At 40.6% G+C, this 20,062-nt stretch overlaps 1 protein-coding gene across 2 annotated transcripts in view; it reads right to left on the bottom strand.

Annotated features, from left to right (window-relative positions):
- Positions 1-17,292, bottom strand: part of MKRN2 (makorin ring finger protein 2) — a 38,298-nt gene extending 21,006 nt beyond the window's left edge. Inside the window, exon 1 of one of the 2 annotated variants that reach the window (XM_081071994.1) lies at positions 17,130-17,292. In XM_081071994.1, coding sequence (XP_080928120.1) covers positions 17,130-17,155 — 26 coding nt within the window. In that variant the 5' untranslated portion in view covers positions 17,156-17,292. Of the gene's footprint in view, positions 1-16,582 lie in introns of both variants that reach the window. The other variant, XM_081071995.1, reaches the window with a different exon arrangement.
- Positions 17,293-20,062: the final 2,770 nt, after the last annotated feature.

The raw sequence follows: 20,062 nt of genomic DNA, 5'->3' as shown, positions 1-20,062 counted from the left end.
AACTCAGAGACCAAAATTAATCACATAGGATGGTCTGAACATAAAAATTCCTAACTAAAAGCAGGTCATGGCTGGTAGTCACATGCTTGGCCTGTAGCTTCCTTGATAAATGTCAATCTTTACCTTTAAGCGAGCCTGTCCATTGTCTTTTTTCATCTAAGATAATATGCCCTTGGGATGTAGAGTAATTCCTTTTTCCAGAATCCTGAAGGCATAAGGTGCCACACTCTAGCAGGAAACTACAGAAGCCCTCATTGTTGTTCTTGGCCCTTGATTACCATCTCTATGTGCCATAAAATGCGAACTATTAATATTAACAATCCTGTGCCCACCAACCTACTTTTTATCCAATCCCAGAGATTTCCCCACTTTGCTTTCTCCCACCCCCTTAATACACCACCAATGGATATCACATAAGCTTCCTTATTTGATTCTAATGTATACAATAAGTTGCAAATCCGCCACTTTCCAGAGCATTTTCTCAATCCGTTGAGGTTTTGCTTCCTGGCAACTGTCGTCAGTTTGGCTCAAATAAACTCTTATACGCTGTTTTAAACAAATTATAAATACTATCCAATACTGGCGAGGGAGTGGTTTAAAAAATACACACAGTCACATAGTAGGTGCCCTTAGAAGTTCAGCTCTTATTAAAGTCTAGTAAAGAACACTGACAATTAAACTGACAGTAAAGAGTGACCTGTGTCTTATGACAATGTATGCAGAGTGCTGAGGGGCTCAGGGAGGACAACAGCCGGTAACGTCTCCATGGAGGTCATGCCCAAGCGGAGTCTGCAAAATGAAGGGGTGCCAGTGGGTAAGAGGAGTGTGTGACAGAAGAGTGGACAGCAAGGAAAAAGGCAGAGAAGGGAGATACGGTGAGGGGGTGAGGGAAGCCTCCTGAGTGACCAGACTGGAGTACCATTATCACAATTGTGCTCCAAGATACTCTAGTATCAGCGGAAATCTCGATGAGTGCATCTCAAAATAAGGAATAAAGAGCTGACAGTCAAGTCAGCTTAGGAAACCACGAGTCTGGTCTTTCTCAGAGATTTACAACTGACAGCAGCAGAGGAAAGGTCCTGGGTGTCCCATCATAAAGAAAACTGTTTACTCTTATTATACACATCCTTCCCATGCTCTTTTCAGAAAAAGCCACTTAAGCTGCAGGGTGGAGGACAGAATAGACAGGGCTGAAAGTGAGGAAAGGAGCTTCTTCAGAGGTGGCTTGTTAAGGAGACTCATCTGTGGACTACGTTGTAACTTACTTAGAAAGATATTATGGAAAATGTCAAACATACACAAACAGAAAGGTGGAATGAACTCACAATATATACCAGGACCAGCTTTCACATTATCAACTTACAACCAATCTGCTTTGACCCTTTTCCCCGTTTCCTGTATGATTTACACAATTGATCCTTTTTAAAGAGGGATAACTCACATACACCTTGAATGAAGAATTTTGTACAAGAATTCCGCCCACCCCAACAAGTACATTATAAGAAATATATGAAATGGAGAAAAAGAATAACAAAGGTCTAATAAACAGTACTGTCAATATTGTCTAGCACTTTCACTTCTTTATCTCATTTAATCCTAACAATACTATGAGGAGTATTATTACAATGCCTATGAAACAAATAGAAAAGCTGAGGTTTGGAGAGGAATGATGACTTACAGATCTAACTGCCAGGTAGGGGGCCCCAGCTCTGCTCTTCTCAGATAGCCCTGACCTTTCCCACCCAAAATGACTTCCCGGCACTCTGCCTTTGTCCATACTGTGGCCCCCATGTAAAACATTGTACCCCATATTCTACTGCACTGAATTGTTATAATCCACCTTCCTGAATGAGAACTGACCGGCCCAAGAAGCCTCCTCACCCCTCCAGCTCACAGAGCGATGTCCCTCCTCCAGGCGCACAGACTCACTGGCGGCAGCCGCACACATGGTGCTTCCCAATCTGGGGCCCCTGCCCCAAGAGAGCTAGTGCTCATATCCATAGCATCGAGAACATGTGGTCTCTATTGAAGAATGACTGGGAATAACTTTAGGAAGGCACATCTGGAACACTAAATGCCACTGAATGTAGAAAGCCTAAACCTAACCAATCACATGATTCCGCCTGGAACTGGAAACAGTCTTGACACTAGAAGGCAGGGAATGGCTTCTAAGTTAGGTCAGGAAGACCCAAGAGGCCCAGACTGCCCTTTCCAGAGAAAACGTACTAGACAACACAAGTGACAATTCATGCTGCACACTGCCCCATAAGATGGGCCTGGGAGGCTGCCTCAGCTGGAAGTCATACAATTTGAAGACCTTCCAACCCTCCTTGCTCACCAAGCATACTTCTAACTTTTTTCACCTGTTCATCTCCCCCAAAGCAGAGGAAGTGTTGACCAGGTCCACCTGACAGTTTTTCTCCCAGGGAAATGATAAAAGGGTCTTCTAATTTTGATGTCAGTCTCTCCTGAGTTTGGCTACCATGAGCCACCTTTAAGTACACCGACACAACTAAATCTCTGAGTCTACAACGATCAGAACTGGATCCTGTGACTTAGGTGACTGTATCGAGATGCTGTCCTATAGTCTTTTCTAGGAAATCAGTTAGGCTTTTCCCAGGTAACACCTCCTTGTGGGTCTTCCTCTAGATCAGAGACATACAGTAACTTGCTGTTTAAGTCTGCTGTAGGTGAAAGAAGAAAGGAAGGAAAATGGAAGGAAAGAAATGGCACAGAACCTAACAGACTAAGGGGCATTCCTCAATAGAAACTTAAGAGTCTGATCAAGATGGCAGAGTAGGTAAACACTGTGCTTACCTCCTCCCATAACCATATCAAAATTACAACTAAATTATGGAACAACTATTATTGAGAACCACCTGAAAACTAGCTAAACAGAAGTCCTATAACTAAGAATATAAAGAAGATACAATGAAACTGGTAGAAGGGGTGGAGATGCGGGACAAGCAGGCTCCACACCCATGATGCAATAGTTAAGCAAAGGGAGGGATACCTTGGCTGCAGAGGTCCCTCTTGAGGAGTGAGGGGTCCCAGCCCTACAGACTTGCTTGCTCACAAAACTCACTCAAAAGCCCCAGAACAAGGTCAGTAGCTCATAAAGCACCAGGGACATACAGAAGGAACTAAACTGACTAGCTTCAGGGCGAGGGCTGGAAGAGCAGGGGTCAGGGCAGCTCTCTATAGGGATCGACGCACTGGCAGGTGCCGTTGTTCCTTTGTTGAGCTTTCCCCCCACCCAGATTGGCTCGGCACAGGTGGGCCAAATGTGTGTTCTCCACTAACCTGGCTAACATTGTTCATCCTGCCCTGGTGGTTACCTGAGATCCCACCTCACCCAACTCACATACCCAGCCTGAGCCACTTCCAGCATCTTTTCCACATAAGCAGTCTGCCTCATCTTGTATTGTAGACTTTCTTAGCTTTTCTCAAAGATCCACAACCCACAAACAAGCAATAGCTGGCCTTGGCATGCCCTGTACCTCTTTCTAAGCAGTGCCAAGCCCAGCACAAGTGGCAACTGGTCTTAATTTGCATCATTTTAACTCCCATCAGGTGGCCCTAAGCCTGGCATAAGCAGTAGCCAGTATTGGCTTGGAAAGTAGCTGCAACTAAGTGGCCACAGGCCTAACTCAAGTGGAAATAAACTGCAGATCACTTTGTAGCTCCTACTTGGTGGCCCCAAGCCCGACACAAGCAGTGGCTAACCTTGGCCTGCACTGGAGTCCCTCCCAAGAGGCAGGCTTCAGAACCAACATGCCTGATGGCCTCCTTCAGACCACACCAGAGCACCACTCAACCAGTTCCACAAATGACAAACCTGAAGGGAGCCCATTAAAGTGACTCCTGCTCTGTGAGATCAGACCCTGCACAACAGCTTGTCCACTGTAGTCATGGCCAACCCTCATAACCAGTCAGTTTGAGGGTCAACCCCACTCACAGATGTGCCAACAGTAATCAAGGCTCAGCTACAAGAGGAGGGTACATACAATCCCACACAAGGGACACTCCTGGAGCACCAGGCTCAGATGACCAGGGAAACTGTGCCACTGGGCTCCACAGGACACCTACTACATAAAGCCACTCTGCCAAAACTGGGAGATGTAACAGAGTTAGTAAATAGAAACAAACACAAGGAGTCAGTCCAGATGAGCAGATACACATATCCCAAATTAAAGAATAGGACAAAACTCCAGAAAAAGAACTAAACAAAATGGAGACAAGCAATCTACCAGATACAAAATTCAAAATACTGGTTATAAAGATGCTCAATGAATTAAGGTAAGAAAGATGAACTCAGTGAGACCTTCAAGAAAGAGATAGAAAACATAAAAAAAAAGATGAAAAACATAAAAAAGAACCACTCAGAAAAGAAGAATGACTAAACGAAGACTACATTAGAGGGAATCAACAGCAGATTAGATGAAGCAGAGGATCGAACCAGCGATCTAGAAGACATGGTAGTGGAAAACACCCAACTGGAACAGCAAAAAGAAAAAAGAACTTAAAAAAAATGAGGACAGTTTAAGGAACTTCTGGGACAACATCAAGCATAACAACATGACATTATAGAGGTACCAGAAGAAAAAGACAGAGAGCAAGGGATTAAAAACCTATTTGAAGAAATAATGAATGAAAACTTCCCTAACCTGGTGAAGGGAACAGATATACAAATCCAGGAAGTCCATCACCCAATCAAGATGAACCCAAAGAGGTCCATAACAAGACACATCATAATTAAAATACCCAAGGTTAAAGACAAAGAGAAACTCTTTAAAGTAGCAAAAGAAAGTCAGTTAGTTACATACAAGGGAGCTCCCATAAGACTGTTAACTGATTTCTCAAAAGAAACTTTGCAGGCCCAAAGCGACTGGCAAGAAATATTTAAACTGACAAAGAGCAAACACCTACACCAAGATTACTCAACTCAGCAAGGCTATCATTTAAAATTGAAGGATAAAGAATTTCTCAAAGAAGAAAAAGCTAAAAGAGTTCACCATCACTAAACCAGTATTACGAGAAATGTTAAAGGTAATTCAAGAGGTAATTCATAAAAAAAAATATGAATTAAAAAAATAGGGAAAAAAATTCTCACCAACAAAGGCAAACAGTTAAAAACAATGGATTGACCAAGTATAAAGCTAGTATAAATGTTAAACAGCAAAAGTAGGAAAATGATGAGTAATTACTACAATAAGTTAAGGGATACATAGGAATACACATGCACAAAAGTAAAAAATGACAAAAAACAAATGTGGAGGAGGTGAATAAAAATTGTAGTGTTTTTAGAATGTGTTTGAACTTAAGCGATCATCAACTTAAAACAGACTGCTATAAGCATAGGTTGGTATGAAGCACATGGTAACCACAAAGATCTATAAGATATATACAAGAAATAAACAGAAAGGAATCCAAACATAACACTACAGAAAGCTATCAATATACAAGAGAAGAGAGCAAGAGAATAAGGAACAGAGAAGAACTACAAAAACAATCAGAAAACAATAAAATGGCAATAACTACATACCTATCAATAATTACTTTAAATGTAAACGGACTAGATACTCCAATCAAAAGATGGAGGACGGCTGAATGGATAAAAAAACAAGACTCATACATCTGCTGCCTAGAACAGACCCACTTCAGACCAAAAGACATACAAAACTGAAAGAGATGGAAAAGATATTCCATGCAAATGGAAGGAAAAAAGAGCTGGGGTAGCAATACTTACATTAGACAAACTTTAAAACAAAGGCTGTTACAAGAGACACAGAAGGGCATGTCATAATGATAAAGGAATCAATCCAACAAGAGGATATAACACTTGTAAACATTTTGCACTAAAACAAATAATACTAAAACTTATACAGAACCACAAAGGACCTGGAATAGCCAAAGCAATCTTGAGAAAGAAAAGTCGGAGGTATCATGCTACCTGATATCAAACCATACTACAAGGCCATAGGAATCAAAACAGCATGGTATTAGCATAAAAGCAGACATGGAACAGAATAGAGCCCAGAAATAAACCTACGACTATATGGTCAATTAATCTTTGACAAAGAAAACAAGAACATACAACAGGAAAACAGTCTCTTCAACAAATGGACAAACACATGCAAAAAATGAAAGTAGACCATTTTTTTACACCATATACAAGGATAAACTCAAAATGAACTAAAGACTTAAATGTAAGACCTGAACCATAAAACTCCTAGAAGAAAACATAGGCAGTAAAGTTTTTGACATTGGCCTTAGCATTATTATTATTTTTTGGATATGTCTCCTTGGGCAAGGGAAACAATAGAAAAATAAATAGGACTACATCAAACTAAAAAGTTTTTGCACAGTGAAGGAAACCTTCAACAAAATGAAAAGACAACCTACAGAATGGGAGAAGATATCTGTCAATGATACATCTGATAAGGGGTTAATATCCAAAATATATAAGGAACTCATACAACTCAACACCAAAACAAAAAAAAAATCCGATTGAAAAAATGGGTGGACATGAATAGCCATTTCTCCAGAGGACATACAGATGGCCAAAAGACATATGAAAAGATGCTCAACACCACTAATAAGGGAAATGCACATTAAAACCACAATGAGATTTCACCTCTCACCTGTCAGATTGGCTATCATCAATAAATCAACAAATGTGTTAGTGAGGATGTAGAGAAAAGGGAACTCTTGTTCACTGTTGGTGGGATTGTAAATTGGTGCAGCCACTATGGAAAACAGTATGGAGGTTTCTTAAAAAATTTATAAGTAGAACCATATGACCCAGTAATTCTACCTCTGGGTATTTATCTGAAAAAATCCAAAACACTAATTAGAAAAGATATATGCACCCCTACGTTCACTGCAGCATTATTTACATTTAGCCAAAATATGGAAGCAACCTACGTGTCCATAGACATAGGAATGGATAAAGATGATGTGGTGCATACATATATACAAAGGAATATTACTCAGCCATAAGGAAAAACAAAATCTTGCCATTTGCGACAACACAGCATGGATAGACCTAGAGAGTATTATGCTAAGTAAAATAAGTCAGAGAAAGAAAAATACCATATGAGTTCATATATGGAATCTAAAAAATAAAATACATGAAACAAAACAAAAACAAACTCATAGCTACAGAGACCAGACTGACGGTTGCCAAATAGGAGGGGTGGGGGAATGGGTGAAAAAGGTGAAGGAATTAAGAAGTACAAAAAAAAGTTATAAAAACAGTTATGGGATGTAAAGTACAGCATAGGGAATTATAGTCAATAATATTTTAATAGCTATGTATGGTGTCAGATAGATACTAGACTTATCAGAGTGATCACTTTGTAAAGTACATAAATATGTAATCATTATGTTGTATACCTGAAACTAATATAATATTGTACATAACTGTAATTTAAAAATAAAAATTAAAAAAAAAGGAAACAAGAGAAACTTGAAAAAAAGGCCTACACCAAAGGGATCGTTATTCACAATACTGATATTAAGTATGCAGAAAAGAGCTATTTAACACAGCAAGTCTGAGCCTGCTATCTTTAGAAAGTCCTCCTTATTGGGCTGGTGGGCCCGTCTAGTGTCTGGAACTTGGCTCGTAAACTGTTCTCTACACTGATACAAAATTTCCCCAAGTGCTTATCCTAACACATCGTAAATGCTCCAAGATAATTTGTTTTATTATCTAATCTCTTAACTAACCCTGTTGGTTAGGCTTTACCAACCCAATTTTACAGATGAGGAAATTGTGGCATAGGCGTTATTGGGATTAGAATCCAGAACTGCCCAACCTTGGAGCTCAAGTTCTTCCTACCACTTACTGGCTGCCAAGGTGCCCCATGTTTTGTGACTTCCAAAAAAATCAAAAGCTCTAGGCTTGACTTTCTCAAGAAACTGGAATTCTGGGTCTTACGCTAGTAATAGTAGTAATAAGACAAAATGATTTTTATCACATGAGGAGGCCAAAGAAACTGGTTATCAAGCTATAACAAAGGCCTGCACCAGGGCTTTAAAACAGATTGGAAGATACAGGAGATGGTTAGGAAGAAGAATCAGCAAAAATGATCCCCAGACAGAGATAACGGATAGAGCGGCATGTGAAGGAATCAGGAGAGCTGACTAAGAGCACAACTCTGTGAGCCGCCATTCTTGTCATTCCAGGCAATAAACAGAGTGTCTGTCATTAGGTCTGGAAATCGTAGCATTTCACATCCATTTCTTGGAGAGACATAATGTGAATCAGAACGGAAGCAAAACTGACATTATGTCCTGCTGTCATTCAGAACAAGCATATACATCACACTCCACAGTCAGGAAAACAAACCAAAAAACCCAAAACACCTGTTTAAGTCTGGTTCCCCCAAATAAATCATACCTTGAACACTTCCTATAAGTTACTAATGTCTGCAAATAAGACTTTAGTGACTAAGACAATAAAGTGAGAAAAGCTTTTCCACCATGAACACACTAATGTAAACTTATACTCTTGGTAATATTGCAGTTTTTTTTCATTTAAATATGTGTTGTTTTTATTTGGCCAGGCAGTCCTCATGAGGGCTGACTCCTTCATACCCCTTGCAAGTGAACTTCTTTTACCTTTATATGTTTTTGTATGTGTTTTCCTTTCACATGAGCATATTAAAAGCTTAGAAAAGAGAAGTTTATTTAGGGAGGAAGGGGGAAAAATGGCGGCGTGAGGTGAGCCTCTGTAACGCTCCCCTGGAATTTACAACGAATCGGACAACAATAACTCCACAAAGGACTCCCTGCACAGCAGACAGGCAAGACGAAGAGGCCGACTACTGAATTCACCTCCAGGTGGGTGAATCGCGCGAGCGGGGGAGGAGGGAGAGGAGAAGTGCGGAGACGGAGCCGTGGGGGCGCAAGACGCAGACCTAGCTCAGTGCTCCGTGCTCACTGCATCCCAGAACTACCGCAGCTACAGCTGCGGGAGAGGGAAGGACTCGGACTGCTAGGGCTCCGCTTACGGCCCACAGGGTTGAGGGGGCAGCATACAAAACGGCTGAACCCAACACTCGCTCACAGCAGATCTCAGAGCAAAGACTGAGGATAGAGGGCTGAAATCGGTGGTTTAAGCCCTCACTGCCGAGCGGAGAACGGAAGCCTTAGGCACGGAGACTAGCCGCCCCCTCCCTACCCTCCCAGAGCTCGCCCCGCCCCCACCTGCCCGGTGCTAGAAGCGATAAAGTAGCAGTGTCGGATCAAAGGACAGAGTATTTGCTGCTCTGAAAACTGTGGACCGCAGACACAGATTCGCAGCTCAACTAGTTCCGGCAAAGGGGAGGGAGCTGTGGAAGCAGGACTGGCTGTGGTGGTGGTCGCCACCATTGCTCTGGGCCACCTCTCACAACTCACTCCGCCCCTGGCCCCACCTATCTGGACGGATCCCTGCAGGAGTAAACAGAACTGCTGAAACAAAGGGGCTCTGAATCTGCTGCAGAAAGAGCTTTGGAACTTCAAAAGCTCTTCGCATACCTATCAACCTGTTGCAGAAGCCACTCCTGTAGATGTCTAGGAAGAGAAACAGTAAATCAGTGATTGCCATGAATAACCAAGGCAACAAGATAGCTCAGAAAGAAAGTGAAAAGTCTCCAGAAAAGGAACTTAGAGATATGGAAATACGTGATTTAAATGACAGAGAATTCAAGATCGCAATTCTGAAAAAACTGAACGAGATGCAAGAAAACACAGAAAGGCAGTTTAATGAACTCAGAAACACAATCAAAGAACACCATGAGCATTTTACAAGAGATTGAAATTTTGAAAAAGAACCAAATAGAATTTCTGGAGATTAAGAACTCAATAGAAGAAATTAACAATAAAATATCCAGCTTAGGTAGTAGAGTTGACCAGATGGAGGAAAGAATCAGTGACATCGAAGATAGGAACCTGGAATTTACACAGATGGAAGAAGAGACTTGAGACTTAAAAGAAATGCAAGAACTCTACAAGAACTTTCTGACTCCATCAGAAAGAGCAATATAAGAATAATGGGCATACCAGAAGGAGAAGAAAGAGGGAAGGGAACAGAGAATATATTCAAACAAATCGTCGATGAGAACTTCCCAAACTTGTGGAAAGAACTGGATCCTCGAATCCAAGAAGCAAATAGAACACCTAATTACCTCAATCCCAACAGGCCTTCTCCAAGGCACATTGTATTGAAGCTGTCTAAAATCAATGACAAAGAAAGAATCCTCAAGGCAGCCAGGGAAAAGAAGATGGTAACTTATAAAGGAAAGCCCATTAGATTATCATCAGATTTTTCAGCAGAAAGTCTACAAGCTAGGAGGGAATGGAACCAAATATTCAAACTATTGAAAGAGAGAAATTATGAGCCAAGAATAATATATCCAGCAAAGATCTCCTTTAGATATGAAGGAGGAATAAATACCTTTCCAGACATCCAGAAGCTGAGGGAATTTTCTAATACACGACCTGCACTACAAGAAATACTAAAGGAGGCTATTAGACCACCATCAACAGGGACAACTTGTGGCAACCGAGACATAAAAAGGGGGAGCGTAAAGGCCTGAACTGGAATATGGGAATAGAGAAAGTAAGCGTGCTGAAGAAACTGGAATACTCTAAATATCAAACTTTCTTTTACATAAACTTAAGGGTAACCACTCAAAAATCATCCAGAACTGAAATATATACTGTAATAAAAGAAGAAACAGAGGAAAACATCATACAATACCACACACAGAAATAATAGACAACAACAAAAAGGCAAAGAAACAATGGAGACACAGCCTTACCAGAAAACTAAAGATAGAATGACAGGAAATCCTCACATATCAATAATCACCCTAAATGTAAATGGACTGAACTCACCAATAAAGAGACACAGAGTAGCAGATTGGATCAAAAAACTAAACCCAACCATATGCTGTCTACAAGAGACACATCTCAGCTACAAGGACAAGCATAGACTCAAAGTGAAAGGGTGGAAATTGACACTCCAAGCAAATGGTACCCAGAGAAAATCAGGTGTAGCCATAATGATTTCCGATGAAACAGACTTCAGGGTGAAAAATATAACAAGAGACAAAGATGGACATTCCATAATGGTAAAGGGGACTATACAACAAGAAGACATAACAGTCATCAATATTTATGCCCCCAATCAGGGAGCACCAAAATATACCAAGCAACTACTAACGGAACTAAAGGGAGAAATTGACCAAAACACAATTATACTAGGGGACTTAAATACATCATTGACAGCTATGGATAGATCATCCAAACAGAAGATAAATAACGAAATAGCAGCCCTAAATGACACATTAGATGAAATGGACATAATTGACATATATAGAGCACTTCATCCTAAAACATCAGACTATACATTCTTTTCTAGTGTACATGGAACATTCTCAAGGATAGACCACATATTGGGACACAAAATCAGCCTCAGCAAATTTAAGAAGACTGAAATCATACCAAGCATATTCTCTGATCACAAAGCTTTGAAATTGGATATCAACTGCAAAAAGAAAGCAGGAAAAAACACAAATACATGGATATTAAACAACGACTGGGTCAAAGAAGAAATTAGAGGAGAGCTCAAAAGATACATAGAAACAAATGACAATGAAAATACATCCTACCAAAATTTCTGGGATGCCGCGAAAGCAGTTTTAAGAGGGAAATTTATATCATTACAGGCCTATCTCAAGAAACAAGAAAAATCCCAAATAAATAACCTCATGTTACACCTTAAAGAACTAGAAAAACAAGAACAAGCGAAACCCAAGGTCAGCAGAAGAAAAGAAATAACAAAAATCAGAACAGAACTAAATGAAATAGAGAACAAAAAGACAATAGAAAAAATTAATGTGACAGAGAGCTGGTTCTTTGAAAAGATTAACAAAATTGACAAACCCTTGGCTAGACTAACTAAGATAAAAAGAGAGAAGACACTAATTAACAAAATCAGAAATGAAAAAGGGGAAGTTATCACGGACACCACAGAAATACAAAGGATTATCCAAGAATACTATGAAGGACTATATGGCACCAAATTTAATAACTTAGAAGAAATGGACCAGTTCTTAGAAACATAGCCTTCCAAGGCTGAATCATGAAAAACTGGAAAATCTAAACAGGCCGATCACCAGTAACGAAATTGAATCAGTCATCAAAAACCTTCCCAAAATCAAAAGTCCTGGACCAGATGGCTTCACCAGTGAATTCTATCAAACCTTCAAAGAGGATCTAATACCAATCCTGCTCAAACTCTTCCAAAAAATTGAAGAAGAGTCAGTACTCCCTAACTCATTTTATGAGGCCAACATTACCCTGATACCAAAACCTGGTAAGGACAACACAAAAAGGAAAACTACAGACCTATATCTCTGATGAATACAGATGCTAAAATCCTAAACAAAATTCTAGCAAATCGAATACAACAATGCATTAAAAAGATTATTCATCACGACCAAGTGGGGTTCATCCCCGGGGCACAAGGATGGTTCAACATTCGCAAATCCATCAATGTGATACATCACATAAACAAAATAAAGGACAAAAATCATATGATTCTATCAATTGATGCAGAAAAAGCATTTGATAAGATACAACATCCATTTATGATTAAAACACTTACTAAAATTGGTATAGAAGGAAAATACCTCAACATAATAAAGGCCATATACGACAAGCCCTCAGCTAATCTCATAATTAATGGTGAAAAGCTGAAGCCCTTTGCTCTACGTTCAGGAACACGACAAGGTTGTCCCCTATCACCTCTGCTTTTCAACATAGTGTTGGAATTCCTCGCCAGAGCTATCAGGCAAGAGAAAGAAATAAAAGGCATCCAAATTGGGAATGAAGAAGTTAAATTGTCACTCTTTGCAGATGACATGATGCTATATATAGAAAACCCTAAAGACTCCACCAAAAAGCTATTAGAAACAATCAATGAATACAGTAAAGTTGCTGGCTACAAAATCAACGTACAAAAGTCCATTGCTTTCCTATATACCAACAATGAAATCTCAGAAAAAGAGATAGAAAAAACAATTCCTTTTGCAATTGCAGCAAAAAGAATAAAATACCTAGGAATAAACTTAACCAAGGATGTGAAGGATTTATATGCTGAAAACTGTAAGACATTTTTGAAAGAAATTGAAGAAGACACAAAGAAATGGAAAGACATTCCGTGCTCATGGATTGGAAGAATCAACATAGTTAAAATGGCCATATTACCCAAAGCCATCTACAGATTTAATGCAATCCCCATCAAAATCCCAATGGCATTTTTTAAAGAAATAGAACAAAAAATCATCAGATTTGTTTGGAACCACAAAAGACCCCGAATAGCCAAAGCAATATTAGAAAAAAAGAACAATACTGGAGGTATCACACTCCCTGATTTTTGCTTGTACTACAGGGCTACAATAATCAAAACAGCTTGGTATTGGCGGAAAAACAGACACATAGACCAATGGAATAGAATAGAGAACCCAGAAATAAAACCACATAAATATGGACAGATAATTTTTGACAAAGAAGCTAAAAACATACAATGGAGGAAAGACAGCTTCTTCAATAAATGGTGCTGGCAGAATTGGATAGCTACATGCAAAAGAATGAAACTGGACTGCTATCTGTCACCATGTACCCAAATTAATTCAAAATGGATCAAAGACTTAAGCATAAGACCTGACACAATAAACTGCATTGAAGAAAACATAGGTACTAAACTTATGGACCTTGGGTTCAAAGAGCATTTTATGAATTTGACTCCAAAGGCAATGGAAGTAAAAACTAAAATAAACAAATGGGATTATATGAAACTGAAAAGCTTCTGCACAGCAAAAGAAACTATTGACAAAATAATGAGGCAACCAACTGAATGGGAGAAGATTTTCGCAAACAGTGCCTCTGATAAGGGGCTAATATCCAAAATATACAAGGAACTCATGAAACTCAACAACAAAAATAGCAAACAACCCAATTGAAAAACGGACAGAGGACCTGAAGAAACATTTCTCCAAAGAGGATATACAAACAGCAAATAGACATGAAAAAATGCTCAACATCACTAATCATCAGAGAAATGCAAATGAAAACCACAATGAGATATCATCTCACCCCAGTGAGAATGGCTTTCATCAACAAGACAAATAGTAACAAGTGTTGGAGAGGCTGTGGAGAAAAAGGAACCCTCATACACTGTTGGTGGGAATGCAGACTGGTGCAGCCGCTATGGAAGGCAGTGTGGAGGTTCCTCAAGAAATTACGAATAGAATTACCATACGACCCAGCAATCGCTCTCCTGGGTATCTACCCAAAAAATCTGAAAGCATTTCTCTATAGAGACACGTGTGCTCCAATGTTCATTGCAGCTTTGTTTACGGTGGCCAAGACATGGAAACAACCAAAATGTCCTTCGATAGATGAATGAATAAAGAAGTTGTGGTATATATACACAATGGAATACTATTCGGCGTTAAGGAAAGATGATATAGGAGCATTTGTGACAAAATGGATGGATCTTGAGAGTATAATGCTAAGTGAAATAAGTCAGACAGAAAAAGCAGAGAACCCTATGATTTCACTGATATGTGGTATATAAACCAAAAACAACAAAAGAACAAGACAAACAAATGAGAAACAAAAACTCATAGACACAGACAGTAATTTAGTGGTTACCAGAGGGTAAGGGGGTGGGGGGTGGGAGATGAGGGTAAGGAGGATCAAATATATGGTGATGGAAGGAGAACTGACTCTGGGTGGTGAACACACAATGGGATTTATACACGATGTAATACAGAATTGTACACCTGAAATCTATGTAAATTTACTAACAATTGTCACCCCAATAAATCTAATTAATTAAAAAAAAAGAAGTTTATAGTTTATTAAAATTGGAGTTTATATTTCAAAAAAAAAGCTTAGAAAATTCCTGCAGTAAAGAAACTTTCATTCAGCATTTCCCAAACTTAATTGGAGGCCATACAGTCTACAAGAAAACGGACTTGGATGCCACAGCTCTGCCACTTGGAAGCTGAATGATGTTGGGCAATCACTTCAATGCTGAGGCTGTTTCACGATCTATGGAATAGTCCTGGTTGTTGGATTACAAGCAACGGCTGGTAGAGCAACTCAAAGAGCACCTAGCAAATTGTAAGCCCCCCCCCCGCCCCTCCATATACAAAATCAGTTAGTACTTAAACAGTTCTCTTCCCAACATTCCAACCCACTCTTATTCTATATGCAACAACACCCTGCAGGGTGCTCCTGCAGTTAGATGTGAAGTTTGGGGCAAGTCTCAAGTCTTTCTGAGCATGAGATTTATCTGTAAAATTAGATGCTATATAGAGTTGAGATTCAATTATAAAGCATTATATAAATGTGCAGTTTTGTGGACCCATCTTAGGAGCAGTAGTCAGAATCTGCTACAGTCCACAATGACTAAGAAACTACTTCAACAGGAGTGTAAAAATATATATGTGTACACACACACACACACACACACTGCCTTGCTCATCTTAAGCATCAGACCTTTGGAATGTTAAAACAGGACAAGATAACCTTTACTGGGCCTAAAGCAACATTGTGCCCCAAAGAACTGTTTGCAAGGATAACAAGAAAGGAGATATGACTAAAGGACTTAAAATTAAAAACACTGTTTAGAATTAGCATCACTGTGTTAGCTTATCTGCATCGACAGAAATGCCTTCTTTCTATAGATGTAATTGTTCCCTTTCCCTTTCTCCTAAATATCCGTTGCCTGTTTCCTAAAATCAGTGTTTCCCAAATAGCCATTCTTTTTTTTAAATCTCAAACAAATGCTTAATGCCTCTCACTCTGAAAGGCCTTTTAATTTTAGGGTAACGGGAAACTTTATACAAACAAAACACACACACAGGCGTCTTCACAAAATACCTTGGAGTGCAAGTCTTTCCTATAGACACTAAGTGCAAATCTCTGACAAATGCTTAACATAAGCCACCCGGGTCTTAACATAAATCGAGTGAACTGTTAACATACACTCATGCTAACAGAACATTTTTACATAGTCACTTCTCAATTATTCATACTAATGAAGAGCATAACATAAATGATACTTAAACTGTTCATTACATAATCAAACTAACAACTGTGTGTTTTTTTTTTTTCAAGCAATGTTTCCCACATAAGTTTTACTGAAACCAATTAGTAAAATAAAATGGGTACTTTGCCAGTATTAGTTTAATCCGACGAGGATCCCAATACTGGTAAGCCACCGGCTCACCAAGGAACGAGGGTGTTATACAACGAAGCTATTTCTAGCTCACAGGAGCAGGCACAGTGCAGTCATTCGGTTCTGAATTGTCTACAACCATCCACCCATCACCATTGTATTTCTCCCCGTACCCGGGTGCATAAGAGTATCACTTAACCTCTTTCAGTCTGTTACCTGCACTGTAAAAATGGGAATTGTATCTGCCTCGCAGTGTTATTGTGAGGTCTAGAAACAATGACCATAAAGGACCTGGAAATACACAGGGCACCTCAACTTGCAGTAAATCCGATCTACCGTTCTTTTCCGCACAACCGCTTTACTTGCTAGCTCTCTGGAAGTTCACGCTGCTTCGGGAGGTCTTCAAAGTCGCGAGAAAGGAAGGCCGCGCTGGGGGCCTCGGCTTCTTGGAGGCCCGTGTCACCGATTAACAACCTGCTCCTGTGCGGCACCTCCACTGGTAAAGGGCCTCCTAGTAACCCCTTCCTCGACTCCAAATCTCCTTCTCCAGTTGAAGTCCCAAGAGCCCGGGCACGGCCCTGGCTCCCACGTCCTTCCGACCCACGAGGGTCACGCTTCAAACTCGCGGGACAGCTCCCGCGCTGGCCTCCGCCCGGGCCTCGTTCCCGACACACCGCCACGCACCGGCCGGGTCCCGGGCTCGGGCCGCAGCGCTACCTGGGCCTTGAAAAGCCCAACCGCGAACGGCTGGGCAACTTTACACGAATCCGCACCAGCCTCGGTTTCCTTGGCTGCAAGACTGGGGCCAACCGACCGCCCTGGGCCCCGGGGAGGGACCCCAAATGTCCCGGCGCTCCTGGACTCCGCGGAGCCGCGCACTAACCTGCAAGTGACCTGCTTGGTGCTCATGGTGGTCAGGTTGGAGGGCCGTGGTCGCGCCGCCGCCTCCAGCTATCACCGTCGCCGCCTCGATCTGGCCTTGCCCCCCTCAGCGCGGCCGCGTCACGCCGGCGCACACCGCCCCTCTTGTGGGGCCCATTTGTAGCGCCGGCCAGAAACCTCGCCGCCGTCACAATTGGTTCCGCCCTGGGGGTGAGGCATAGCCGACCCCCAATCCCTCAGCTCCTTGTCACGCATTTCCAAGCCTTCTCTGGGCCGGGCCTGGCTAGCGTCTTAGTTCTTATCTCGGGTGCCAACTGTTCGTTCCTACGGGTCTGTCGCCATCTCCAAGAGCATTACTTAGAGACCTCTCGCGTCCCTAGAATCACCTCAACTCTCCCCAGGCCAAGCTCCTGCTTCTCCTGGGCGCACCTGTCACGGGGGGTGGGGATGGGGGTGGGTGGGGGGGTGTCATGGTGGGAGGGGAGGTAGGTCTCAGCTCCTGCTCCCTGCATAAGGACGCAGGGTATGGTGGGACATGGTGAGGCCAAAAAGGCACATCCATGGAGCCATAGAAAGGGGAGTCATACCACTATATTCTCGCTGGTGGCTGGGTTGGACACACAGGAAGCAGGAGCCATACAACCCGCAGCCTGCCCTCTGCTTCTCTGCCAACTCACCCCACTTGCTAGCTGCAATCATGGCTTGCTAGCTTAGCCACAGCACTTATATCAGTGGCTAATGGCTAACTGGTTACAGCTGATGGCCAACTAGTCACAGCTGATGGCCATCTATCTGAGCCAGCACCTTTCCACGTGAGGTCGTAGAGCCTGGAAACTGCTCTCCTGGCTCTGTCGCTACAGCACCTTAATCCCAAGTACTCGTACCTATATTCATATTTATATTCGGTGGTCCACTTTCTCAGGCCCTGTCTCTACTCTTCCTGCCAGACCTCGCCTCCCAAGTAAGGAATTCCTCAGCCCTCTCCCAATTGCTCTTTTACAAAATCTGTACTCCCATCCCAAGTTTTAGTCATTTTCTTCCCTGGTATTCCTCTGCTGTTCGTCCTCCATTGACTGTGGTGGAAACCCAAAGATACTCGTGACACATTCCTCTGGTTCTCTGTATCCTGCAGATCCTGCTCCTACACCTCTCTCCAATTGCACCCTCTTCTCTCCGTTTCCACCTTCGTGATTCTAGTCTAAGCAACCATCAGTCCTTGCCTGGGCCCATGGAATGTAATGGCCTTTTAAGTTTTCTGGCTTCTGCTCCTGTCGTCTTCTAGTCAATTATCACACGAAACCAATTTTTAAAACATAAATCAGATCATGTCATTAGCTTCCTTCAACCCTTTCAAAAGTTTCCCATTGCTTTAAATTTTTAAAATTTGTAAACATTGAGATATAACAGATTATAGTAAAGTGCACAAAACACATGCCTCTGTGAGTGTTTCACATACCTATTCATTCATGAAACCACCACCCAGATCAAAGAACAGTATCAACACCCCACAGGGCTTCTTTATGCCCTTTCCCAATCAGTATCTCCCAAAGATAACTGCTTATTCTCACCTCTATCATCACAAATTAGTTTTGCTTGTTCTTGACCCTGATAAAAATGAAGTAATTCAGTATGTACTCTTTTGTCTGTCTTCTGACCAACATTAAACCTGTGAGATGTATACGTGTTGTTGTATATAGCTGTATGTTGTACTTTGCTGTAAAAATATTGAATCTTCCAATGAATGAACACAGTATATAAATCCAATTACTTTAGAACTTTTGAAATTTCTCAGAAATTTAAGAAATATATTGGAAAATGTGTAGTCTTCAGCGTACAGATCTTCCACAACTTTTATCAGATTTATTCCTAGGTATCTAGATGGGGTTTTTAAATGCTATTTAAATATTTTTTACAATGTCCTAATTGTGTGTTGCTTATTTCGTGCTAAATTCATGTATTAATTCTAATGGTTTATTGTTTTGGATTTTCTATGCACACAATCATGCCATCAGCAAATAATGACAATTTTACATCATTTTCAATCTTTATAGCCTTTATTTTTTTGCCTTATTGCACTGCTGAGAACCTTAAGTGTAACCTTAAATAGAAGTGGTAATAGTGTTTACTTCCTGAATTCAGGGAAATTATTTAATATTTCACCATTAATTAAAATGTTAGCTCTAGGGTTTTTGAAGTTATCCATGATCAAAATAAGGAAGTCTTCTTGCTTTATCCTGTTAGTGTGTTGAATTGATTTTCTAATGTTAAATCAACTTGAATGACTCAGATATACCCCACTTGGCATGACATATTATTACTCTTTCTATAAATCATCAGATTCTATTTGTTAATATTGTGTTTAGGATTTTCGCATCCTTGTTCGTGAGATATAGTATTCCTTTCTTGTAATGTTCATGTCAGGTTTTGGCATATGAGTTTGGAAGTCTGCCCTCTTTTCTATTCTCTGGAAAAAATCTGTGTAATATATTTTTTCCTTAAATGTTTGGAAACATTTACTACTGAAGCCATCTCAGCATGGAGATTACTTTGGCTTTGTTCATTTTCTCTGTTGTACATGGGATTTTGTATTTCACTGATCTCTGCTCTTTACTATTTCTTTTTTCTGTTTGAGTTCAGACTGCTCTTGTTTTCTAGCTTTTTGAGATGGAAGTTTAGATCACTAATGTTCAACTGTTCTTTTTAAGTATTTAAAGCTATAATTTTCCCTTTAAGCACTTTTTAGTTGTATTCCATGTTTTTATGTCATATTTTCCTTACAATTGGGTTCAAAATATTTTCTATTTTCCATTGTTATTCTTTGACCCACAAGTTATTTAGAAGTGTGCTGTTTAATTTCCAAACTACTGAGGATTTTCTAGTGATATTATTATTATTTTGATTGCTAATATAATCCCACTGTGGAATTGTCTATTC

This window comes from Rhinolophus hipposideros, assembly GCF_964194185.1.
Source record: "Rhinolophus hipposideros genome assembly, chromosome: 14".
NCBI classification, from domain to species: Eukaryota; Metazoa; Chordata; class Mammalia; order Chiroptera; family Rhinolophidae; genus Rhinolophus; species Rhinolophus hipposideros.
This window is presented reverse-complemented; position numbering and strand designations above follow the sequence as displayed.